At 54.7% G+C, this 19,373-nt stretch overlaps 5 protein-coding genes across 5 annotated transcripts; 1 reads left to right on the top strand and 4 right to left on the bottom strand.

Moving 5' to 3' along the window:
- Window positions 1-1,050: 1,050 nt before the first annotated feature.
- TRIREDRAFT_122240 (uncharacterized protein) lies at window positions 1,051-4,008 on the top strand (the record flags this gene model as incomplete). The annotated part of the gene is made up of 4 exons (XM_006966045.1): window positions 1,051-1,176; window positions 1,270-1,501; window positions 1,566-3,542; window positions 3,616-4,008. 4 exons carry the CDS (start codon window positions 1,051-1,053, stop codon window positions 3,759-3,761), a joined length of 2,481 nt encoding a protein of 826 aa, XP_006966107.1. The 3' UTR covers window positions 3,762-4,008.
- A 135-nt stretch (window positions 4,009-4,143) lies between these two features.
- Window positions 4,144-5,951, bottom strand: TRIREDRAFT_63145 (uncharacterized protein; the record flags this gene model as incomplete). Its single annotated transcript, XM_006965922.1, has 3 exons — window positions 4,144-5,153; window positions 5,233-5,583; window positions 5,708-5,951. 3 exons carry the CDS (start codon window positions 5,949-5,951, stop codon window positions 4,144-4,146), a joined length of 1,605 nt encoding a protein of 534 aa, XP_006965984.1.
- A 1,369-nt stretch (window positions 5,952-7,320) lies between these two features.
- TRIREDRAFT_48852 (uncharacterized protein) lies at window positions 7,321-8,479 on the bottom strand (the record flags this gene model as incomplete). The annotated part of the gene is made up of 2 exons (XM_006965921.1): window positions 7,754-8,479; window positions 7,321-7,645 (listed from the first exon to the last, which is right to left on the bottom strand). Coding segments are annotated over exons 1-2 (531 nt in total), but the record flags the coding sequence as incomplete, so codon positions are not given.
- A 1,051-nt stretch (window positions 8,480-9,530) lies between these two features.
- On the bottom strand, window positions 9,531-13,364 carry TRIREDRAFT_78650 (uncharacterized protein; the record flags this gene model as incomplete). Its single annotated transcript, XM_006965920.1, has 4 exons — window positions 9,531-10,446; window positions 10,516-11,659; window positions 11,720-12,953; window positions 13,068-13,364. 4 exons carry the CDS (start codon window positions 13,362-13,364, stop codon window positions 9,768-9,770), a joined length of 3,354 nt encoding a protein of 1,117 aa, XP_006965982.1. The 3' UTR covers window positions 9,531-9,767.
- Window positions 13,365-17,418: 4,054 nt separating this feature from the next.
- On the bottom strand, window positions 17,419-19,277 carry TRIREDRAFT_4231 (Zn-finger gata type domain-containing protein; the record flags this gene model as incomplete). Its single annotated transcript, XM_006965841.1, has 3 exons — window positions 17,419-18,251; window positions 18,317-18,883; window positions 19,013-19,277. 3 exons carry the CDS (start codon window positions 19,275-19,277, stop codon window positions 17,419-17,421), a joined length of 1,665 nt encoding a protein of 554 aa, XP_006965903.1.
- Window positions 19,278-19,373: the final 96 nt, after the last annotated feature.

Below are 19,373 nucleotides of genomic sequence, written 5' to 3'. Positions count from 1 at the left end.
CTCGAGGTCCAAGCACATGTCCTTGCTGTAGCTTTCTCGTGTTTTCGCTGCTTGTTGCTGCGCACACTCCAACCGTTTCCACCCCCACTCGGAGCTCCTCCGGGTATCGGTTTCTCTGCTGTCTCGCTGCTGGGGGTTCATGTGAGAAGGGAAACAGGGCGTGTGGTGACTGACCAGGTGCTCCCGAATCAGCCGTTGCAGTGAGGGGGTAAGTCGAGATATTTCCTTGCGTCCATTATTGTGTCTTTGGCAGTCCAGGCGTCGACATTATCAGCCACTATACCTCATCTATTTCTTCCTTCTTTTGTCTTATGAGTATCACACAAACGCGAGCAAGTGCATGTACAAGCGTATGTGCAGCTGTGCAAGCGTTCAGGTGTTGTTACTTGTCCAAGGGACTATTACTAGGCGGCAAATGCCTGCAAGGTTGTAGAAAGCTCTTGCTACGGCCAAAGGTACCATGCTCGACGCCTCGCTGTCGCGGCCGGACATGCGGAGGATGGTTTCCACACTCCCCTCAGCCCCCGGCAAAGCCCGATCTGGGGTTATTCACTCATCCTCCCTCGCCCGCCTCTACTGGCGAACCTGCACAGCATGACCCACTGCCGGACGCGCCCAGCTCGTGCTCCCGAGGATCCTATTACACATCACCACATGCTTGATCTCCTGGGGACGACGGCTGACTGTGGGGACTCCACCTCTTCCCCGTGCCCCGGATTCTGATCCGTGTCCGGCCTTGGCCTCGCCCACATGGAGTTGTGCATTGTACATCTTTCATATACATATAAAAAACACTCCCCTTCCTGGCCATCTTGACGCAGTTCTCGTTGCTACCAATGGTTTCCCCATTTGCCGGTTCTTCCGTTTACCCCCTTATTCTCTGGCCCTCCTCATGAGACCGATCCTCATTTGCGTGGCTCCTCAAGTGTAATGCCCCTTTATTGCCACGACGACTGCCACTACTTCTACCGCACCGCCCTCCGCGGCCTTTCCATTAGCACCAGCATTTCGCCTCTCTACTTTTAGGTCCAAACTCAGCTCGCTGACGCCATGACGGCCTCAGTTCGTTCCTTCAACCCCCCTCAGTCCATAGCCGAACGGCTTGCTGAACCTCGCTCCTACTACAACACTCCTCGCAGCCTTCCAGACCTCCCCGAGGCACCAAAAGAACTCCAGGTTCCGACTTCTACTACGCCGCCTCCGCGACAGCCGCCGCAGCTATCTGCTGCATACACCAGAGTGCCCAAGGCCACATACAACGACACCAAGATGGAAGGCGGCATCACTTTCCGCCACCAGGACAAGCTGCCGAAGCTGCCCATTCCTGAACTTGAGAGCACAGCTAAGAAGTATCTGGAAGCCCTGAAGCCTCTCCAGTCTCCTAGAGAGCATGCTGAAACACAGCATGCCGTCAACGAGTTTCTCAGAGAAGAGGGCCCTGATTTGCAGGAGAAGTTGAAGAGATATGCACAGGGCAAGACGAGTTACATTGAACAGTTTTGTAAGTCTGCCTCTGGCTCTTGCGGCCCTCTTTACGTTGCGAGACTAACGCGATGAAAAAACAGGGTATGATTCGTATCTCAACTTTGACAACCCCGTCGTACTCAACCTCAACCCCTTCTTCCTCTTGGAAGATGACCCGACTCCAGCAAGGAACAACCAGGTGACCCGTGCTGCCTCCCTTGTTGTATCCGCACTCGAGTTCATCAGGGCCGTGAGAAAGGAAGAATTGCCGCCAGACAAGGTCAAGGGAACCCCTTTGTGCATGTATCAGTTCTCTCGCCTCTTTGGCACAGCCAGAGTTCCGACCGAAGCTGGTTGCCAGATTGAGCAGGATCCTGAATCAAAGCACATCATTGTCATGTGCCACGGCCAGATCTACTGGTTCGACGTTCTCGATGACAACTCGGATGTCATTATGACCGAGAAGGACATTGAACTCAACCTCCAGACCATTGTCGATGATGCTTCCCAGATCCCCATCCAGGATGCGGCAAAGAACGCCCTTGGAGTGCTCAGCACCGAAAACCGCAAGGTGTGGTCTGGCCTACGAGATATACTGACCCGCGAGCCGGGTTCCAACAATGCCGATTCGCTCAGCATCGTCGACTCTGCCCTCTTCGTCCTGTGTCTCGACTATACCGAGCCCAACACCGTCGCGGCTCTCTGCCAGAACATGCTATGTGGAACCAGCGAGGTCAAGAATGGCGTCCAGATCGGCACATGTACCAACCGCTGGTACGACAAGCTTCAGATCATTGTCTGCAAGAATGGCAGTGCGGGAATCAATTTCGAGCATACCGGTGTCGACGGCCACACAGTGTTGCGATTTGCCAGTGACGTGTACACGGACACGATCCTTCGTTTCGCGCGCACCATCAACGGACAAGCGATGACTCTTTGGGCATCGACCAGCCCCGACCCGACCAAGCGGGAGATTGAGAGCTTTGGAGACGTCAACACCACCCCGCGAAAGCTCGGTTGGGACATGGTCCCCGAGCTCAGCATCGCGCTGCGCTTCGCCGAGACCAGGCTGGCAGACCTGATTGAGCAGAACGAGTTCCAGTGTCTCGACTTTTCCACCTATGGCAAGCACTTCATCACTTCCATGGGATTCTCCCCCGATGCCTTTGTCCAAATGGCGTTCCAGGCAGCGTACTATGGCCTGTACGGAAGGGTTGAGTGCACCTATGAACCTGCCATGACCAAGACCTTTTTGCATGGCCGCACGGAGGCTATCCGGCCGGTGACGGATGAATCCGTCGACTTTGTCCAGACCTTTTGGGCCGACAACCCTCTTGAGCGCAAGGTCGAGGCTCTCAAGCGTGCATGCGTCAAGCATGTCAACAACACCAAGGAGTGCGCCAAGGGCCAAGGCTGCGACAGACATCTGTACGCCCTCTTCAGCGTGTGGCAGAAGTATGTAGACGACTTGATCGACAGCGCCATGAACAGTTCCGTGGCATCAAGCCCAACGGAGTATTCACCTGCCGCCAGCCCGAGGAGCTCCAACTTGTCGATGGACGGCGTCGAAGTGAGGCCGACCAGAGAACGCGGCGATAGCACCAACTCTCGATCGCGGGAACACCACCCACTGCCTCTCATCTTTGCCGACTCTGGCTGGGACAAGCTGAACACCACCATTCTCTCGACCTCGAACTGCGGCAACCCTTCGCTGCGCCACTTTGGCTTTGGACCAACATCTGGCAACGGCTTTGGCATTGGCTACATCATCAAAGACGACAGCATCTCCATCTGCGTGGCGAGCAAACACCGACAGACGAAGCGATTTGTCGACGCCCTGGAGAGCTACCTGCTGGAGATCCGACGCATCTTGCGCATCACAAATGGCAAGCCTGTCATCGCAAAGACAACCAGAGCGCGCGAGGCAGAACTCGCACGGCCAAAGCCCTCGAACCGGCTCAAGTCTCGAGGCAGATTGATCACCGGAGCAGACGCCAAGGGGGGCAGGCGGCCGAGTCTGGCTCCCAGATCGCCAACCGAGAATAGCTTTACCAGCGACGACGATGAATTGGGCGGATGTAAGTTTTCAACAGATCCTAAATCCTAAATCCGAACTTGGGATGTTGACAGATGCTAATCACCAATTAACAGATGGCTTCTTTGACGCAGGAATGCTGTTCCAGGCCCTCAAAGCTCGCGGCAGCACTACCGAAGAAGAGACGAAGGCGTCTGAGCGAGCAGCTGCGAATGCGAAGAAGCGAGACGTTGGGAAGAAGCTACGTCTGGTGACGGAATGAGAGTACCTTAAGCCAGCCAACTAAGAAGAGGCCAAGGCGCAGGCCACTGTCCTCTTTTTAACTTGCCGGAGGACTAATTTAGGATTGTGCGTGGTTCTTCTTGGATATACTTAATACCAGGATTATCGCAGTGTATGCTATCTGTCGTTTCGGTCAGTATCTCATGGGGTTTGTTGGGAGTCAATGGTCGCTAGGCAGTATCTATGCAAGCAGTACGGCATGGGAATCAGTCATATCTAGGATAGCCATTTCTTTTTATCAATTCATCTTTTATAACAGCCAAATTCTATTCTATTTGATATGTCCAAGTCATTATATATCCTGTCTGACATTTATCTATGTCTGCTTCTTGATTTTGTTCTTTTGTCTCTGATGCCATCTTCTATAACATGTAACGAAACTTGTCTGCATGCCTCCTCCTCTTGCCGGGAAACACCAAGCCCTCCTCCTCAACCATGGTCCCATCTTCCTGCCTCTCCTTCTCGGCCTGATCCAGCCTGCTATTCTTGCGCTTCAAGTAAAAACGCAGCAACAGGGCCAGCACGGCAACAGTCAACATGGCCGACGCGCACGTCCACATGCCGCGCGTATAAAAGGGCGCATCGCGATCGGGATACAGGCGCGTGCCGACCAAGGGCCCGCACTGGCCGACGATCTGCATGAGCGCGAAGCCGCCGCCCTGACGGCTCTGACTGGGCTGGTTATTGATGTTCCAGGCGATGACGAGGGTGACGACGTTGAAGAAGCCCACGGCGGCGGGATACACGGCGAGGTAGCGCAGCCAGGCGGGGAGGCCGAGGGGACGCGAGAGGGCGAGGATGGCGTAGCCGAGGGACGAGGAGAGGGCGTGGAAGACGATGGGGCCGGTTCTAGCGGCGAGGCGGTCCGACGTGTGCGCCGTGAAGAGGACGACGCAGAAGGCGAGGAGGTAAGGAGGCGCGGCGAGGGCCTGGGCGGAGAGGCTGTCGTGGCCCATTTCGGTGAGGATCTTTGGGAGAAAGACGGGGAGCGAGGAGTAGGCCATGTTGGTGAGGAAGAACATTGCCGGCGTGATCCATGCGACGGGGTCGGCGAGGACGGAGAGGATCTCGCGGGCCTTGAGGCGGGACGCTTTTCCTGCTACTGAGGATAAGGATGAAGAGGATGATGATGAGGTGGTGGTTGTTGTTTCGCGGCGGAGGCGGAGGCGGGCGACCTTTTTCTCGCGCTTGGTGAGGTAGTGCGCTGTTTGGGGGGAGTCGGGGATGGTGCTCCAGGCGATGACGGAGACGATGACGGAGGGGAAGCCTTCGATGAGGAAGAGGAGGCGCCAGGGGGCGATGGGGCTGAGCTGGCCGACTTTGACGATGAGCCAGGCGAGGGTTGATGCGAAGCTTGTCGCCAGGGGGGCGGCTGAAGAAGGATCGCGTTAGAAGGATGCCCATATGAGAAAGACTCGCCAAGTTGCTCACTGAGCCCAAAAGGAACGTACCGGAGATGAAGATGGCTGTGCGAAAGGCCAGCTCGTGCCTCTTGTAAAAGAAGCTCAGGTAAAAGGGCACGCCGGTGAAGCCCGCCTCGCCGATGCCGAGCAGGACGCGCAGCGCGACGAGCATCGGATACGACACGGCGACGGCCTGCAGAGATGCCGTCAGGCCCCAGCTGAGCACGAGGGCGGAGACGTAGACGTGCGCGGGGACGACCTTCCACAGGAGCGACATCCACTCAAAGGCAATGTACGAGATGTAAAAGGACGTGAGCGCCCACTCGTACCAGTCGTCGCGGGGAGGGCTGGTGGACTGCAGGTCCTCGTCCATGCCGGCGATGCGCGCGTTGCCGATATCTGTGGTAGTATGACAAGAAGTAATTGTTAGTCTTCTGGTATAATAACAGAGTCCTTTGAAACTCGATCATCTTTTGTGATCATTGACATGATAGAAGGGGGGAATGACGGCTTTGCGACGCACTGGATCGGTCGAGGAAGCTCAGCATGTAGAGCAGCGCCACGAAGAGCACCAGCTTGCGGTCAAACTTGCGCCGAACGGCGTTCTCCTCGTCGGGCGTGTACAGCAGGAAGCTGTCCACGGAGCTGACACTCAAGCCTCTTCCTCTGCCTCTGCTTCTGCTCCTGTCGCTGTCTTCTCCCTCCCCTCCTCTCCCCCTGGTGGTCGTTGACGACGATGACCCGGCATCGATGTAGTCGCCCTCCATCAGCCGCTCTCTGCTCATCTTGTACTGGTCGTGCCGCCGTTTGCCGCCAACCATCTCGTACGTGTCCGAGCCGCTGCCGCCGCCGCCGCCGACCTGGGAGCGCAAATCGTCTTCATCGTCGTCCTCGTCGTCATTGTCATCGTAGACGTCGCTGTCGTCGAGGCTGAACTCGGCCCCCGTCTGGGCAAAGGACGGGGATTCATCGCGGTGGACGTGGCGGTAGGCCATTCGGCTGAGCTCTTGCTGGACCGGACTGGCTGACTGGCAGTGCGACGACTAAGGTAGGACGGGTATCGAGGGGGGCGGCGTGTCGCGGTGTTGTTGTTCTGGCGGTCGACGATGCTCGCCATGCGAGTTCTGGTGAGCTGGTCTGGGTCTTCCCTCCCTACCTAAGGAACCTCGACGCACAGGCACAGACAAGAGTCGGGTGGGTGTTGTTTTCCGTTCGTATGCGCAACCCCCGCGCCTTCGCTTGTGCGCCGGATTCTCTCACTCTCCCGACGAGAGGAAATGAATAGTATGGCGATCTGCCTAGAGAGCTGATGTGCCAAGGAAGGGGAAGGACGTAGTAATAAAGGGAGATTGAGGGCTTCTCGGGGTCATGAAATTGGAGATGGAAATTGCTTTGCGACAACGATGGATGCAGCTCCTTTCCGAGCTACACGTGACAGCAGCCGACGTCATATGCTGATGAGTGCTGGACCGACTTACACGGGGATGGAGATGTGATAAATTTGAATTACATTATGTGAGAAGTTGAACAATCATTCAACTGACAAACTGACATCTCTTTGTTCCGTTTCAATTCGTCTTTTCCCGACCTCTCCAAGCAGTATCGCGGATCGTGGTGGACCCTGATTTACACGCCCCATGCTTGTCCGTTTCCACAACTGAAAGTGGTTCGTCTGCTGCTGCTGTATCAACCTCTCACAGCTCGTTGCTTTTCAGATTGTAATTAATCCGCGCGGTATTGATACATAAATGCAACCCGCTCATTCATTCTCATGCTCATTTGTGTTGATACAATAGTACTCCATTCCACATGGTATCATACAGAATGTTCGTCAACACCCGGAGCATCTCTCTCCCATGCCTGCGACGGACACAAGCGCCTTACACAGAGCGCCATGATGCATGCGCCCACATCCATATCCAAGGTGACAAGCCTGGCATAGCTTGCCCATCACTCGGCGGCCTCCTTTTTGCTAAATAGTCGTCGCAAACCTGCCCTCGATATCTTGTGCCGCAGAGAATGCGTTTGGTCGGCTGGTTTGTTGGGCGCGTGTTGGCTGGTCGGGCTCAGCATCTGCGAAGAGGCACCCGTTGGCTGTTCACGCCGAGGCCCGTCCTCCTCCTCAGCCACTTTCAGGTCCTCCATCTCCGTCACGTCGCTCCCCTCGCTCTCTTCCTCGTCGTCATGGGGCCATCCCCGCTCCTCATCTCCATTGACGACCACGTACCACTCAATAGGCGACCCTGGTTGCAGTTCGTCACGCAGCCGTTCGAACCAGTTGCCTTCATTCCTCTCCTTGACGAGAGCCTCATACTTGGCCATTTCCTCCAAGACATTGGCGCTCAAGTCGATGCGAATGACGTGGTCTGCAACGTAGGCAAATGGTCGCGCCGAGATGGAAGTCTCCTCCGGATCGTACTCTTCCAGCAGCTTTACCGGGGAGAATTGATTGACCAAGACGCTGTCTTCTGAGTAGGGAACCCGTGATGGCGGGACGGAAAAGTCGTCGTCCTGATGCGCAGCAATTTTCTCGTCTTGCGTCGCCTGCTTTTGCTGCTGAGGCACCGACTCCTGTTCAGACGGCGTTTCTGCCTGTTGCTGTGGCAGGCGTTGAGGCAAGTAGTCAAATTTGGTGCCGAAGCGTTCGAGGATGGCGGCCGACGAGTTGCGGCCGGTTATCCAGTCTGGAGCAGCGTCGTCGAGATCCTCGATGATGACGAAGATGCGGATCAACCGGCGCGTCCACCGAAAGCCGTGACACAGGTAGGTTGGCATGTTGGTGGCAGTTTCAGCCTGTGGAATCGTTGAGAAAGAAAGAGGAAGATGAGGATAAGAAAGGAAAGGGGAGGGAGAACAGAAAGACAGAATGTCGTCAAAGGTTGAGAATCATGGGGATCTCACATGTCCAGCTGCTTAGTGTGCATTGTTGAAAGGACAGAGAAGGAGAGGTGTAATAAGGCAAAAGCATGCCTCTGTGTGATGTAGAGAGAGAGAGAGAGAGAGAGTCACTGAAAAGCACGGATGACGATGGACCCTCTGTTCCCGACGTTGGCGATGATCCAGCTCTTCCGCTTGTATCCTGATGTGATGCCTTCCGGCGGTTCTGAAATCCAGTCGCTCTCTTCCGCATGTATTAAGAGTTAAGAGCAATCAATTGGCCTGCCGGAAGAGCAAGAGGAGGGTGAGGCCTCTCCGGAAAGTTGCAGCTGGCGAGATTGAGGTTTGGGTGCGTTGAAGGAGCGGCACGCCAATGGCCCGGCTTGGGTGGCACGTGTCTGCGGCCGTCTCTTTATTGATTGCGGCAAGTCTGCTGGTGTAACGTCGGGATGTCTTTATGAAGATTGTGTAGACGATGAGATGGGAATGCAACGACGTGAGGCATTCGGTTATTCATTGAGTGGAGCTGATGGGTTTGAAGACAATAAGAGGAAATTAAAGTCATAGATTGCGATAGAGAGGAGAGGAACTCGATGGCACGCTCGCAACGCTGCTGGGGTACGATGCAGTAGTGGTATTAGTCCAGAGGCTTGTTGCATCCATCCAGCCTTGTGGAGGAGAAGTTGCGCCCTGGTTTAGTGGCCCAGAGACGGGACGACAAGGCCAGCATCCCTGTCGGTTGATGTCCAAAGGCCCTGCAAGAGCGCATATCCAATGTCTCAGTCACCGGCTAGCGCCCAACGCACCCCGTTAATTTGATGCCTGGAGAGCATGGAATCCGCAGCGTGACGCAGTCGGGAGACCGGGAGAGCCCGCTGAGCACATGAGGAGGTTAATATCTTGCGATTCAGCTTCGTGAGGTCGTGTGGGCAGCTTTCATCACCATTGCCGAATGTGGCGGGCGAGGTGGGCTGATGGACGTATAAGCTTAAACTCAGCATCCCACCTGCATCCGTTGGCTTCGATGAACAGCTCACTAGAAAAAAATCGAGGCGAATTGATAGGTAGTAATTGATGGTATTCAGGAGACTCCAATTCATCCTCTCAAGCTTTGGTCATTGTGTTCACCTGCTTGACTTAGGTAACAGACAGATGATAGGTATAGAGATGTGAATCCGAACACCCCTCCATCCCCCATGTAGAACTCCTAGACGATGCGCCTTCCTCAAGTGAATCGCTGTTACTACTGGTATTTTTCTGCCACGCCTCGAATCGCACCTTCCGCAATGCTCAGACCGCCTCACCTCCCCAGCACGTGAGATGCTCTAGCTAGTAGTACCCCGACAGATGCTCTAACCGACAAAGCATCATCACCTTCATTCAGCATCTTCAACTCTTCACCATCTTCGACCCATGGAGGCATCGATCTGCCCTCCAAACACGCCATGCTTCATACAGTAAAACCCAAGTTGAGATTGATCTGTGCTATTGTGTCCCAAATATCCCCAATCATCCCTTTCGTTATGCAGAACATGCAATGGATGCTTACTTTTCATTTACAGTACGCAGATGCAGTGGTGGTATATGGGTAAAAAGCAGAAGGGAGCGACGAAAAGAAAAAAGAACCAATCCACGGGAACAACGCCAGTCTTCCGCTATTCCACCGTCTTCGTATGCTCATACCGCAGCTCTCTGCGCCACGCCATCTACAAGCTCACGCCTCCATCATGCTCGATTCCCTCCATGCTTCCCAGTCCAAAGTCGAAATCCATGTCCTTGAGGATATCGCCAAGCTCCGCATCAGAAATGTTCACGTCCATGTTCGTTGGCACAGCGGACGGCGAAACGTCAACGCTGTCAGTCTCTTGTCTGATGGGCTCTCCAGACGCCAACTGAGGCAGCTTGGTGAGCAGCCACGTCTTGAACTTGCCCAATAGAATAGGATCGTCTGCAGCCGTGCTTGCGGCTCTAAGAATCTCCCGGGCCTTGGCCTTCAAAGCCGTGTCTGAAGGCAAGACGCCCTTGTCCATAAAGAATCCCTTTGCATATTGTTGCAATCCCCATTCTAGCTCGCGAGAACAGAAAATCACGGCAGGTTTGCGGTTGGGGGAGGACGTCAGCTCCTCGAGGTAACTGTTCACAGCCGAGTGGCCTGCCGTGATGGGCTTGGCACCATTTCGCATTGCCACTTCGACGTCGTTGTTGACCGGTTCATGGTCGCCAAGGAAGGCATAAGGTGGTGCAAAGCCTGTGCCGCCTTGCTCCAACGCCCACGCATAGCCTGATGGGAGACCCGGGCCAGCGTCTTTGATTATTCCAGTGTCTCTTTTGAATCGATGAAGCCACTCTGCGTTGTCGGCGGCGGTATAGTTCCACGGATCGTCACTATAGCAGAGCATTGTTAGCTTTGGCTCATATTCACACAAATATCCGTTCAAGTGGCATCAAACTCACTCATCGTACAGGATCCATCGAGCTTGGTATTGCAGCTCTTCATCCGTCGGCACATGCCGGTTCGGGTTATTCTTCGACATGGTAGAAGTAACCCATCTCTTGAGCTCCTTTTCCAGCCTTCTATAACAGTTGGCGTCGTTGAGGAAGTACTGAAAAGACCTGCGATGGTTGCCATTCTCGTCAAGCTGAGTTTGAAATTCGGAAAAGGGGTTGGCCGCAGGACAGGAGAGAGATGCGGACGCCTCTTCGACCGACTTGCTCATCGTTGCAACGGCGCCCTTCGAGGCTGGTGAAGTTGTCTGGTCAGGTGCATTGCGCTGCCTGAAGGCAGCAAGCCACTCATGGTTGTCCGCCACGGTCTGGTTCCACCCGTCATCGAACTCGTAAATGGTAACACGAGCCTGTCGTTGAAGCTCCTCGTCCGTGGGCTCTCTACCCCTGGACCGTTGCTGCTTGAGGAATGCAACCAGCTCAGATTCCAGCCTGGAGTAGTTGTGGATTGTCGAGTCGATCGAGTTTGGATCTGTCGACCGAATCGACTTATGCTGGACGTCTTCGCTTCGAGGCAGATGCGCGCGCCGACGGAACGCCGCGAGCCATTCGGTCGACGACGTGATGAGCCGCAAGAGCCAGTTGGCAACCGCCTCGGAAGGATGGGTGCACACTTCTTCGACTCGTCCCACAATCTTCCGTGCTTCCTCCTGGAGCTCGTCATCCATGGTGGTCAGGCCCAGTAGTTGCTTGGCCTTGACGTATTCTTGGAGCTGCCTCTCCATGGGGCACTCCTCGAACAAGTTGTCCTTGCCGTTAATCTTGAGACTGTGCAGCCTGTTTTCAGCTGCGCCACGAAGGGGACCAAACCTTGCTGTTTTGACAATCGACTCCTTGCTCATGATGAGATCACGAAGCCACGAGACCTGCGTCGCGATGCCCTGCAGGGACAGCAATTCGGAGGCGAAAATGATACGGCATCCTTCCAGCATCATGTCTTCGTCGCTGGGCGATCGGCCGTGCAGGTCCCAGAAGTTGCTGCCGAAGTAGGCCAACTCCAGTTTGATCAGCTCATAGGCGTTTCGGGGCGATTCGGGCGGGGACTGGCTGGCATTGTACGGGAGAGGGGATTTTCGCTCATGATGAATCAAATCTGTTATTCAAAAGTTAGACGCCTTGAGCTGGTCTACGGGATACTGCAGTGGTCTCATACATGGAGGGATCGAGTTCTCGACCATGTCCAACACGGGAACTTCGAAACCCCAGTCACCCTTCCAGTCCGCCATGGAGTAACCAGTCTTGAAATGCTCCGCCAGATGGTCAACTCGGATGGTCCAAGTATCCATCACGATACCGCAGAAACCACACCTCGACCGGATCTCGGGAGTGGCCACTTTCCAAGGCTTCATGGCCCACTCCATAAACTTGACGTTGTGAACCAGCCTCAGATGCTGGTTCAGGTGATCCTTTCGGTAAAAGGTTCTCTCTTCTAGCGACCGCTCTTGACACGCCGAGTGGTTGTGAGTCTCCACGTGGGCATCGTCTGGGTTCACCTCGCCGCAGAAGACGCAGCACAGCAGCCCATTGTCGGGGTTGATGGCTCGAGGGCCATCCGGCGCACACACCCATCGTTCAAGCGACAGGTGAAGCGATTTTTCGTGACGCTGCCAGTCGTGCTTGGTTCGGAAGGTTTCCGTGCAGAAGGTACACTGGAAGGTCTTGAGGGGGACAGAGAGGCTGGTCGAGCCGGGCTCCTTGCCGGGCGCCGCCCTTCGCCTCCTTCGCCGTCTACCCTTGGCACTAAAGGCCGCCGAGCCAAAAGAGCCCCAAGAGTTTTGCGATCCGTGAGAGAATACGGATCTGAGAGATCCATTGCTGGAGTGAGACGTTCCCACACTGCTGGCGGATGACTGGTTGCAGAGCGACCTGTTTGAGCCGTCGTCGGTGTAGTTGAAGCTGTACGGACTGTTGAGTCCCGAGGACACCCCGGATGACGAAGACGCAGTGACTGCCCTGGCAATGGCGGTCACGGAAGCCGGTTCGTGCTCGGGAGGAGAGTGTTCCCAACGCTGCAGGGGGTTCATTGCCTCGAGAGCAGGCGTTCCTCGTCTGCGCGGGATATCGATCGAGCTGGACAGATTACCAACGTGAGGGGAGGTGGAGCGAGGAGGCTGAGCCTTGCCGCGTCGCCGGGCGTTTGCCAACCAGTTGGTGATTTGTGTCTTGTTGAGGCCTGTCTGGCGCTGCAGCATCTCTTTCTCCTCATCGCTAGGATACGGGTGTCTGTTGTGCGTCGACAGCCAATTCTTGAGAATCCGGACTGACTCCCGAGAGAACCGGGCGCCAATCTTGGGCGGAGTGCCAGCCTTTGCACTGGCAACGCCATCTTCAACAGGGCCTCCCGTCTGCAAGTTCATAAAGTCCAGGAATGACGGGTTGCCGAGCGGCTTCACCGGCTGGAAGTGAATGAGGTCTTCCTGGGTAATGGCGTTGGCCGGCATGCCGGTGGAAGACGACCAAGAGAGCCTGGTGGACTCGGGGTTCAGGTTGTCAGGGACGACTCCTCCGAAGCTGCATTCGAGCCCGAGGGCAACGCAGCTGGTGCAGTAGCCCTTGTGAATACCCTCTCGGATTTTTTTGCAAGAATAACCGCCCAGGACGCAGTGAGCACAGGGGTTTTCCGGCGTCTCCCACAACAAGGACTCGGTTACGTCCAAGGGGGCAGGCTCGACGCCCGGTATCTGGGAGAAGTCGTTGTGCTCAAAGTGCTGCAGTGCGCAGAAGCTGAAGTCATCTTCGTTGACATTCTCCAGCACAAGGCCAATGTCATCGTCGGTAGGGTTCCCGGTGGAAGACATGTTGGGCACAGGGGGATAGACACTGTCAGCGGCTGCCCCGGCGTGATCCCAATTGACGAACTCGTCCATCTCGTCAATGGTGGTCATCTTGGTAGGTAATTATGTGAAAGGGCGCGCCGGGCTATCGTGTTGGAGAGGCGGAAAGGCGTGCTACCCTCATCCAACCAGAAGCCGCAGAATGACTTTGGGAAGGGCGCGCGCGGCAGGGTCAGATCAAGAGACGACTCGATCCGGATGCCCACCTCGGTCCCGGTTCCGATGAGAAGCAAAATATCCGGTCGTGGACACTGCTGATGAGAGGGCAAACCCAATTGTAGGCTTTGAGACCAAAGCTGAGGATGAAAACGCTATTCTTCAGTGTCGTCTATAAAACAACACTGATGTCGAGTTTTGCAACAATAAGAAGACCGTGGCTCGAGACGAGGCGGACGGTTGTCAGTTTTGTTCATCGGCGCCCGTCCCAGGCGGTTCTGCCTATCCGCGCGATCCCCAGCAGGGTCTCGCCGTAACGAGGAGCAGAAAAGCCCCATCTCGTCGGCTTGGTGGCTCCCACGAGCGGTGCGGCATGGCGCTGGAGCCAGTGGGAGCAGAGTCATGAGCCTGAGCCGGTGGAGCAAGCCTCAGCCGGAGCCGGGGCATGCAAGGCGAGGCAGGGATTGGCGCCGACATGAACTTGTCAATTCTGCGCCCTTCGTTTGACAAACACGCAGCCCATCCAACCGTGTGCTGAGGTACTGTGCGGGGGTTCATCCGCGGCAAGCTGGTCAGCCTGTTCACCTCCTTCACCTGCAGAAACCAGCCATTGCTGCGTGCTCGCTTGGCCATTCTTACACAGTACAGGAGCTCCGTGGACATTGTCGATGCGCCAATCTTTCCCCACGTTGATACATAAAGATATAGCCCGATGACGGCCTCCATGGCTTTACCCCCCTCCCCCTCCCTTGCCCTGCCTGACTTCTGTGCTTCGAAAGTTGACCGATGGCGACGACCTTATACGACGTTGCTGCACACGCTACACTATGCGAAATGCGGAGAACGGCAGAGATCACGGATCTCTTGTGTGTGTGATTCGGAGTAATCAGCACCTGTTGCCCAGGACTTCACTCCGGATCTAGGCGCCGGCGTTTGGAGTCTATCTATTCCCCGACATGCGAGAGTCCGATCCGGCATTTTAGTTACTCACTGCTGACACTTAGTTGAGGTCGTACTGATATTGCCTAGTTGAATATCTTTGCTGATCAGGCTCGTCTGGCGACACCAGAGCATGCATCTGGTGTCCACCAGAGGTGAAGAGGATGGGCGATTTGATGCTGACCAAGTCCGATGCCGAATTAGGAGGGTGCTGTACTGTGTTCAACAATCATGGCTGCATCACCAGACAGAGCGCGGCCGTCCAGACGCAAGGCTTCACCAATGGCCTTTCAGCCGCTCTCTTTGGGCTTGCCTCTGTTTCGGGAATTTGATGCGATAGTATGTACCTCTGCTGCTTTGTAAGTGGCATGACAAACTCCTTGGCCTTGCTTGGTGTCCCAGGAGCTTCCGAGGCACTCCCACTGGCAAAGTCCACAGGGCAGATGACGGCTCAATAGTCTCTTTGGGCGCCAAAGTTCTATCGACGAGATTAGGCCCCTGCTAGCCGCCGAGCATCTGAAGATGGGACGATGCCGGATGGACTCTCAAACAAGCATACTTATGCTCAACCATACTTGATGCATTTTTATGTACCATCGACAACGCTCAACGTCCAGACTAGCTCACCTCTAAATGGTTGCCTGAAGCGCCCCCGTGCTGAAATCCGAGGCTGCCCCTCTATATACCGGGAACGCCAGTTTTGATGTCGGCCAAAGCGAAGGCTCTAGAAACCTTTTCCAGAAAAGCGGCGTGTGATGGTGTTGCACACTGCACAGGTGGCTTTTCGGGGCTTTTCTGGCCTAACCGTGAGGGTGGTGCTTAATAGTACACCGAACAAATCAGATCGGATGGAGAGCATCAAGCGGCGCAACGGTGGGGCACGGATCCCACCCTATCGAGTGCCATTGTGCGGTATACGCGAAGAGCGTGTTGCGATTTTGGCTATCAGCTGGCTGATGAAGAGACTCGGGAAAGGTATGAGTCGCAGGGAGCTCCGAGTTAGGAGCTGGTGGATGGACTTCCCGGCTGTCGGTCAGACGTGTTGCAGTCACCGCTTGTATGCTGGGGACTTGTGTTCAGGATAACTGCAAGTCGTCGATTCTGTTGGAGTGCAGTATGTCTTCTCACAGCATTTTCCTTGATCCGGCCAGTGCTCAATCTTGACGCAGCTTGGGGCTGAAGTTGTGATCAGTGTTACTAGCAGTTTGACTGACACGATCTCATTGGAACCGAAGCGAGAGTGCAATAATGGACATGGTCGTAAAGACGGCGGTACTTTGTTGCAACCTCTTTCAGACAGACTGGGATGCTTCATAGGGTCCTCCCAAATGGTATACTGCACTGCAATGGCTTCGAGATGGGACCAAAACCTGGCACATCAACTCTGCACCATGAGTTCAATGCGGCCTCAACTACTGCTGCTCTGGCACATGCAGTCTATCAGAGAGATGGGAGCCTCTCGAGTATTACCAGAGACATAGACACCTGAGTCGGAATTGTGTTCTTCTCCAGCATGTGCTACGAGGCTCGATTGCGATTTGCGTGGTGGCCTTATTCGATCTGAACAGCCTGGACATTGGTCCTTCATAAGGAAGAAGTTGTGATGGCTCCTGTAGCAGATCCTGGCATTATCAGGTATACTGAGGTATGTAAGAGCGCTTGAGAGCGGCGTAGAGAACGAAGCAAAATTGCAGCACGCCATGCGATTTCCTCTTCATCATCACGATCGAGATACCTAGGTATGCAATATTCAAATTCACACTTACAACAGCGTCTACTGACAAGAAGCATCCTGAACAACTGCAACAACAAAATGCAGCAAAGATACGCCCACCTGATCTTTCGAAAGGGTCACCTCAAAGCATACATGTAGACTATCACAAGTGAAATATCCTGGAACACAAATGATGACTCCTGCTTTAATATACCTACCCACGATTTGACCTCGCTTCTATAATGGCTCATTCTATTCATCCACCCCTTAAGAAGAAGTCAAGTCTTTGTACTCTCCATCATAGCAAAGGCAGAGAGTATTCAAGACCCATATTAGATCCTTTTCAATGAAATCAAGTCTCAGAAGCATAACTCGTGAAATCAACATCCAGCACTACGGAAGGTATATGTTTCAATACGGCAGACGCCACGGCGTATACGCCCCGCATGTCCAACCAGGTACAATATATTGGTTTCTCACAATCTCCGGGGACACACCTATTGTACAGTGTTCGTTGTTTGGCCTCAGATGGAAAATGGACGGATTGCGAGCTCGAATGCTCCGCGGGCTATGAAAGGGGGGAACAAGATTTGGCTTTTCATGGTTCGTGGCAGTACTTTTATTTTTGTGCGGGATGGGGGATTTCTCAATCGACTTTTTTGAACTGCCACTGAGTAGGTACCTAGTCAGGTGGGCAACAACTTGGGATACCGTACCGAATTCGTTGCTCATACACTCAGGAATAGACAGGGTTGATTTGTCTTATCAACTCATGATTGAATGCTATTAAGCGGTAATAGATATGTATACATGAGCTGCAGTCAACTGCCATCAAGAATGGCCATGCCACCAAGCCTCAGATTAGAGTACCAACCCGAGTGCGTGGCTAGACACAGAGAGAAAAAAAAAAAAAGGGCATGTACATGCATCAACCTGCCATAAACACCAACCCCATGCCCTCGCGAGAGGTATCAAAAGTATTTCCCTCCTTTTCAATTCAAGTAGGCTTCCCCTTCGAAGCCCCTTTCCTTCTGGATACGCCGGCCGTCCATCCGAGACGCTCTAATTCAGATCCTTTCCCCGATGCGCCTCGTTAAGAAGTCATATGTTGAATGGAGAGAGAGAGAAAACAGATATAAAAAGAGATGGACATGTAGAAAAATGGCCAGATAATTCGCTTTGGGAGGACAGCATCACCAGAGCATGCCGTCACTCTCCCAGCTCCATAAGTTCCCGCTCCTTTGCGGCGAGCATCTCGCGCATTCGCTCCGCCTCTTGCCTTAGCAACATCCGACGCTCCGCCTTGATTCGCTCGCTTTCCGCATCGTTATCGAGAGGTCTAGAGGCCGCGTTCAATGGTGTAAATCCGCCGCCGCCGCCAGAAGTCCTCGGTGGTATGCTAGCGCCCGGAGACCTCAACGGTGGCAGCGCATATTCTCCCCGATCTGCATTGGCAAGTCCGGTATTCGAGGGCTCTTCAGCACTAGTAGATGGATTGAGGATGGACTTGATGGAGGATATTCGCTTGGCGTTCTCGTGGCTTCCATCTGCACCCCTGACAAAGTCTGCCTCCGTGGAGGAAAAGGATCGTTTGCGGGTGGGCGAAAGAAAGGAGGCGGGTGACAGCGAGGATTGTCTGTCATCGATTATTGCTGAGTTCATCGAGGCCATCGGCGCAAGTTTATTCTCATCGTTCAACGTCGGTGGCACGCTGCGTGACGTGGTGTTGTGCTGATGATAGACTGCCAGGTCGGAGGTGGAGGCAGACGGGAGCGGCGAAGGATTTCGACTCGATCGCATGGCCGGTTCGGGTTCGATCGTTAGAGGGTGTTCAGGGCGGCGTCGAAGACCTAGATTCACGGATCCGTCCTCGTTCATAGACCCCCTTTCGGGGGTCTTCTCCTGGCTCTGGGTCTCTACCCCCTCCATGGCCTCTTCCCCTTCCTCATCCTGAGCCGCGGGAATCACTCGTTTCCGCCTTTTAATCGTGGCCTTCTTCATGGTGACAGGCCTATGTACACCATGGAGTTTGTAGTAAAGTCCTAGATACGCCCCTTATGGTTAGAAAATCGAACAAGTGTCATCCTGGCCAGACAGTTCAACTCACCACAAGCATTGCAAATAGTATGTCCACTTTCATCTCTCCTCCACAGGGGTGTTATTGTAGTTCCACAGTTTTGACAGGCAATGACAACCGTGGTATCTCGCTCCTGGGCCTGAAGAGCATTGATATCGATCGGGACAGGTTCGTGCTTGGGTTCCACACGGCCATGGCAGCCACCTTGCCGCTGCATGACATTAAGCTGGGCGCTCTTCGACATGCGGTTATTGTATGCTGGACACCCGTTACAGCCCTCAGCGCCGCCGGTACCGTTGCAGCGGCCACCACCGGGACAGGTGCCTGACTGAGTGGCATCCGCGGCCACGTAGGTTGCTCCAGCGACGTTTGGCAGCAACTTGGGTGCGGGAGACGTGCTCGGTTTTGAAGCCGTTGGCTGGGCCGAGCCGGTGCTAGGGACAAGGTTGGGCGGCTTTTTCAAACTGGTAGGTCGAGCGGCATTCCGGGCTTTTAAATATAGGCCACAGGCGTTGCAGATGGTGGCACCTTGGGGAGATCTCCTCCAAAGGGGGGTGCGGGTGGTGCCGCAGTTGCTGCAGGGGGCGTCAGCGGATTCTGTTCATTGCACGGCAAATCCACCCAACCATGACGAGAGGGAAACGTACCTGCAAACTTGGCCGCCTTGTTCCTGTGCAGCTGATCCAGATGCCAGCAGCTTCTTGCTCCGAGGTGTGCTTGTCGTACTCCTAGGGCTACCAGCATTCGATGATCCGTCATCGTCGTTGTGGGTGCCTTCTCTTTGATTTGCGGTCGATGGAACCTTTTCTTCGGTTTCATGATGTCTGTAGCCGTCGGTTTCCACCGAAGATCGTGCTGAGTTGATGGAACCAGACGGCGTGGTTTCGCGGATCTTGGTCGACATAGGTCGAGAGGGCAAGGCCGTCCGCGCCGCACCAGGCTCTCGCGGTGAGGCGACAGACGGCGTCCCCGGTTGCGATGTTTCACTCATTTCCGCGCTGCAAAGGGTCCTAGAGATGTCGAGGCCGGGCTTTTGTTGATGTTTCTCAAGACCACGAGATATGTCGGGGTGTGGTTCGAGGGCTGA

Source organism: Trichoderma reesei, assembly GCF_000167675.1.
Source record: "Trichoderma reesei QM6a unplaced genomic scaffold TRIREscaffold_11, whole genome shotgun sequence".
Lineage (NCBI taxonomy): Eukaryota > Fungi > Ascomycota > Sordariomycetes > Hypocreales > Hypocreaceae > Trichoderma > Trichoderma reesei.
Note: the sequence above shows the minus strand (reverse complement) of the source record. Positions and strands in the feature narration are given on the sequence as shown.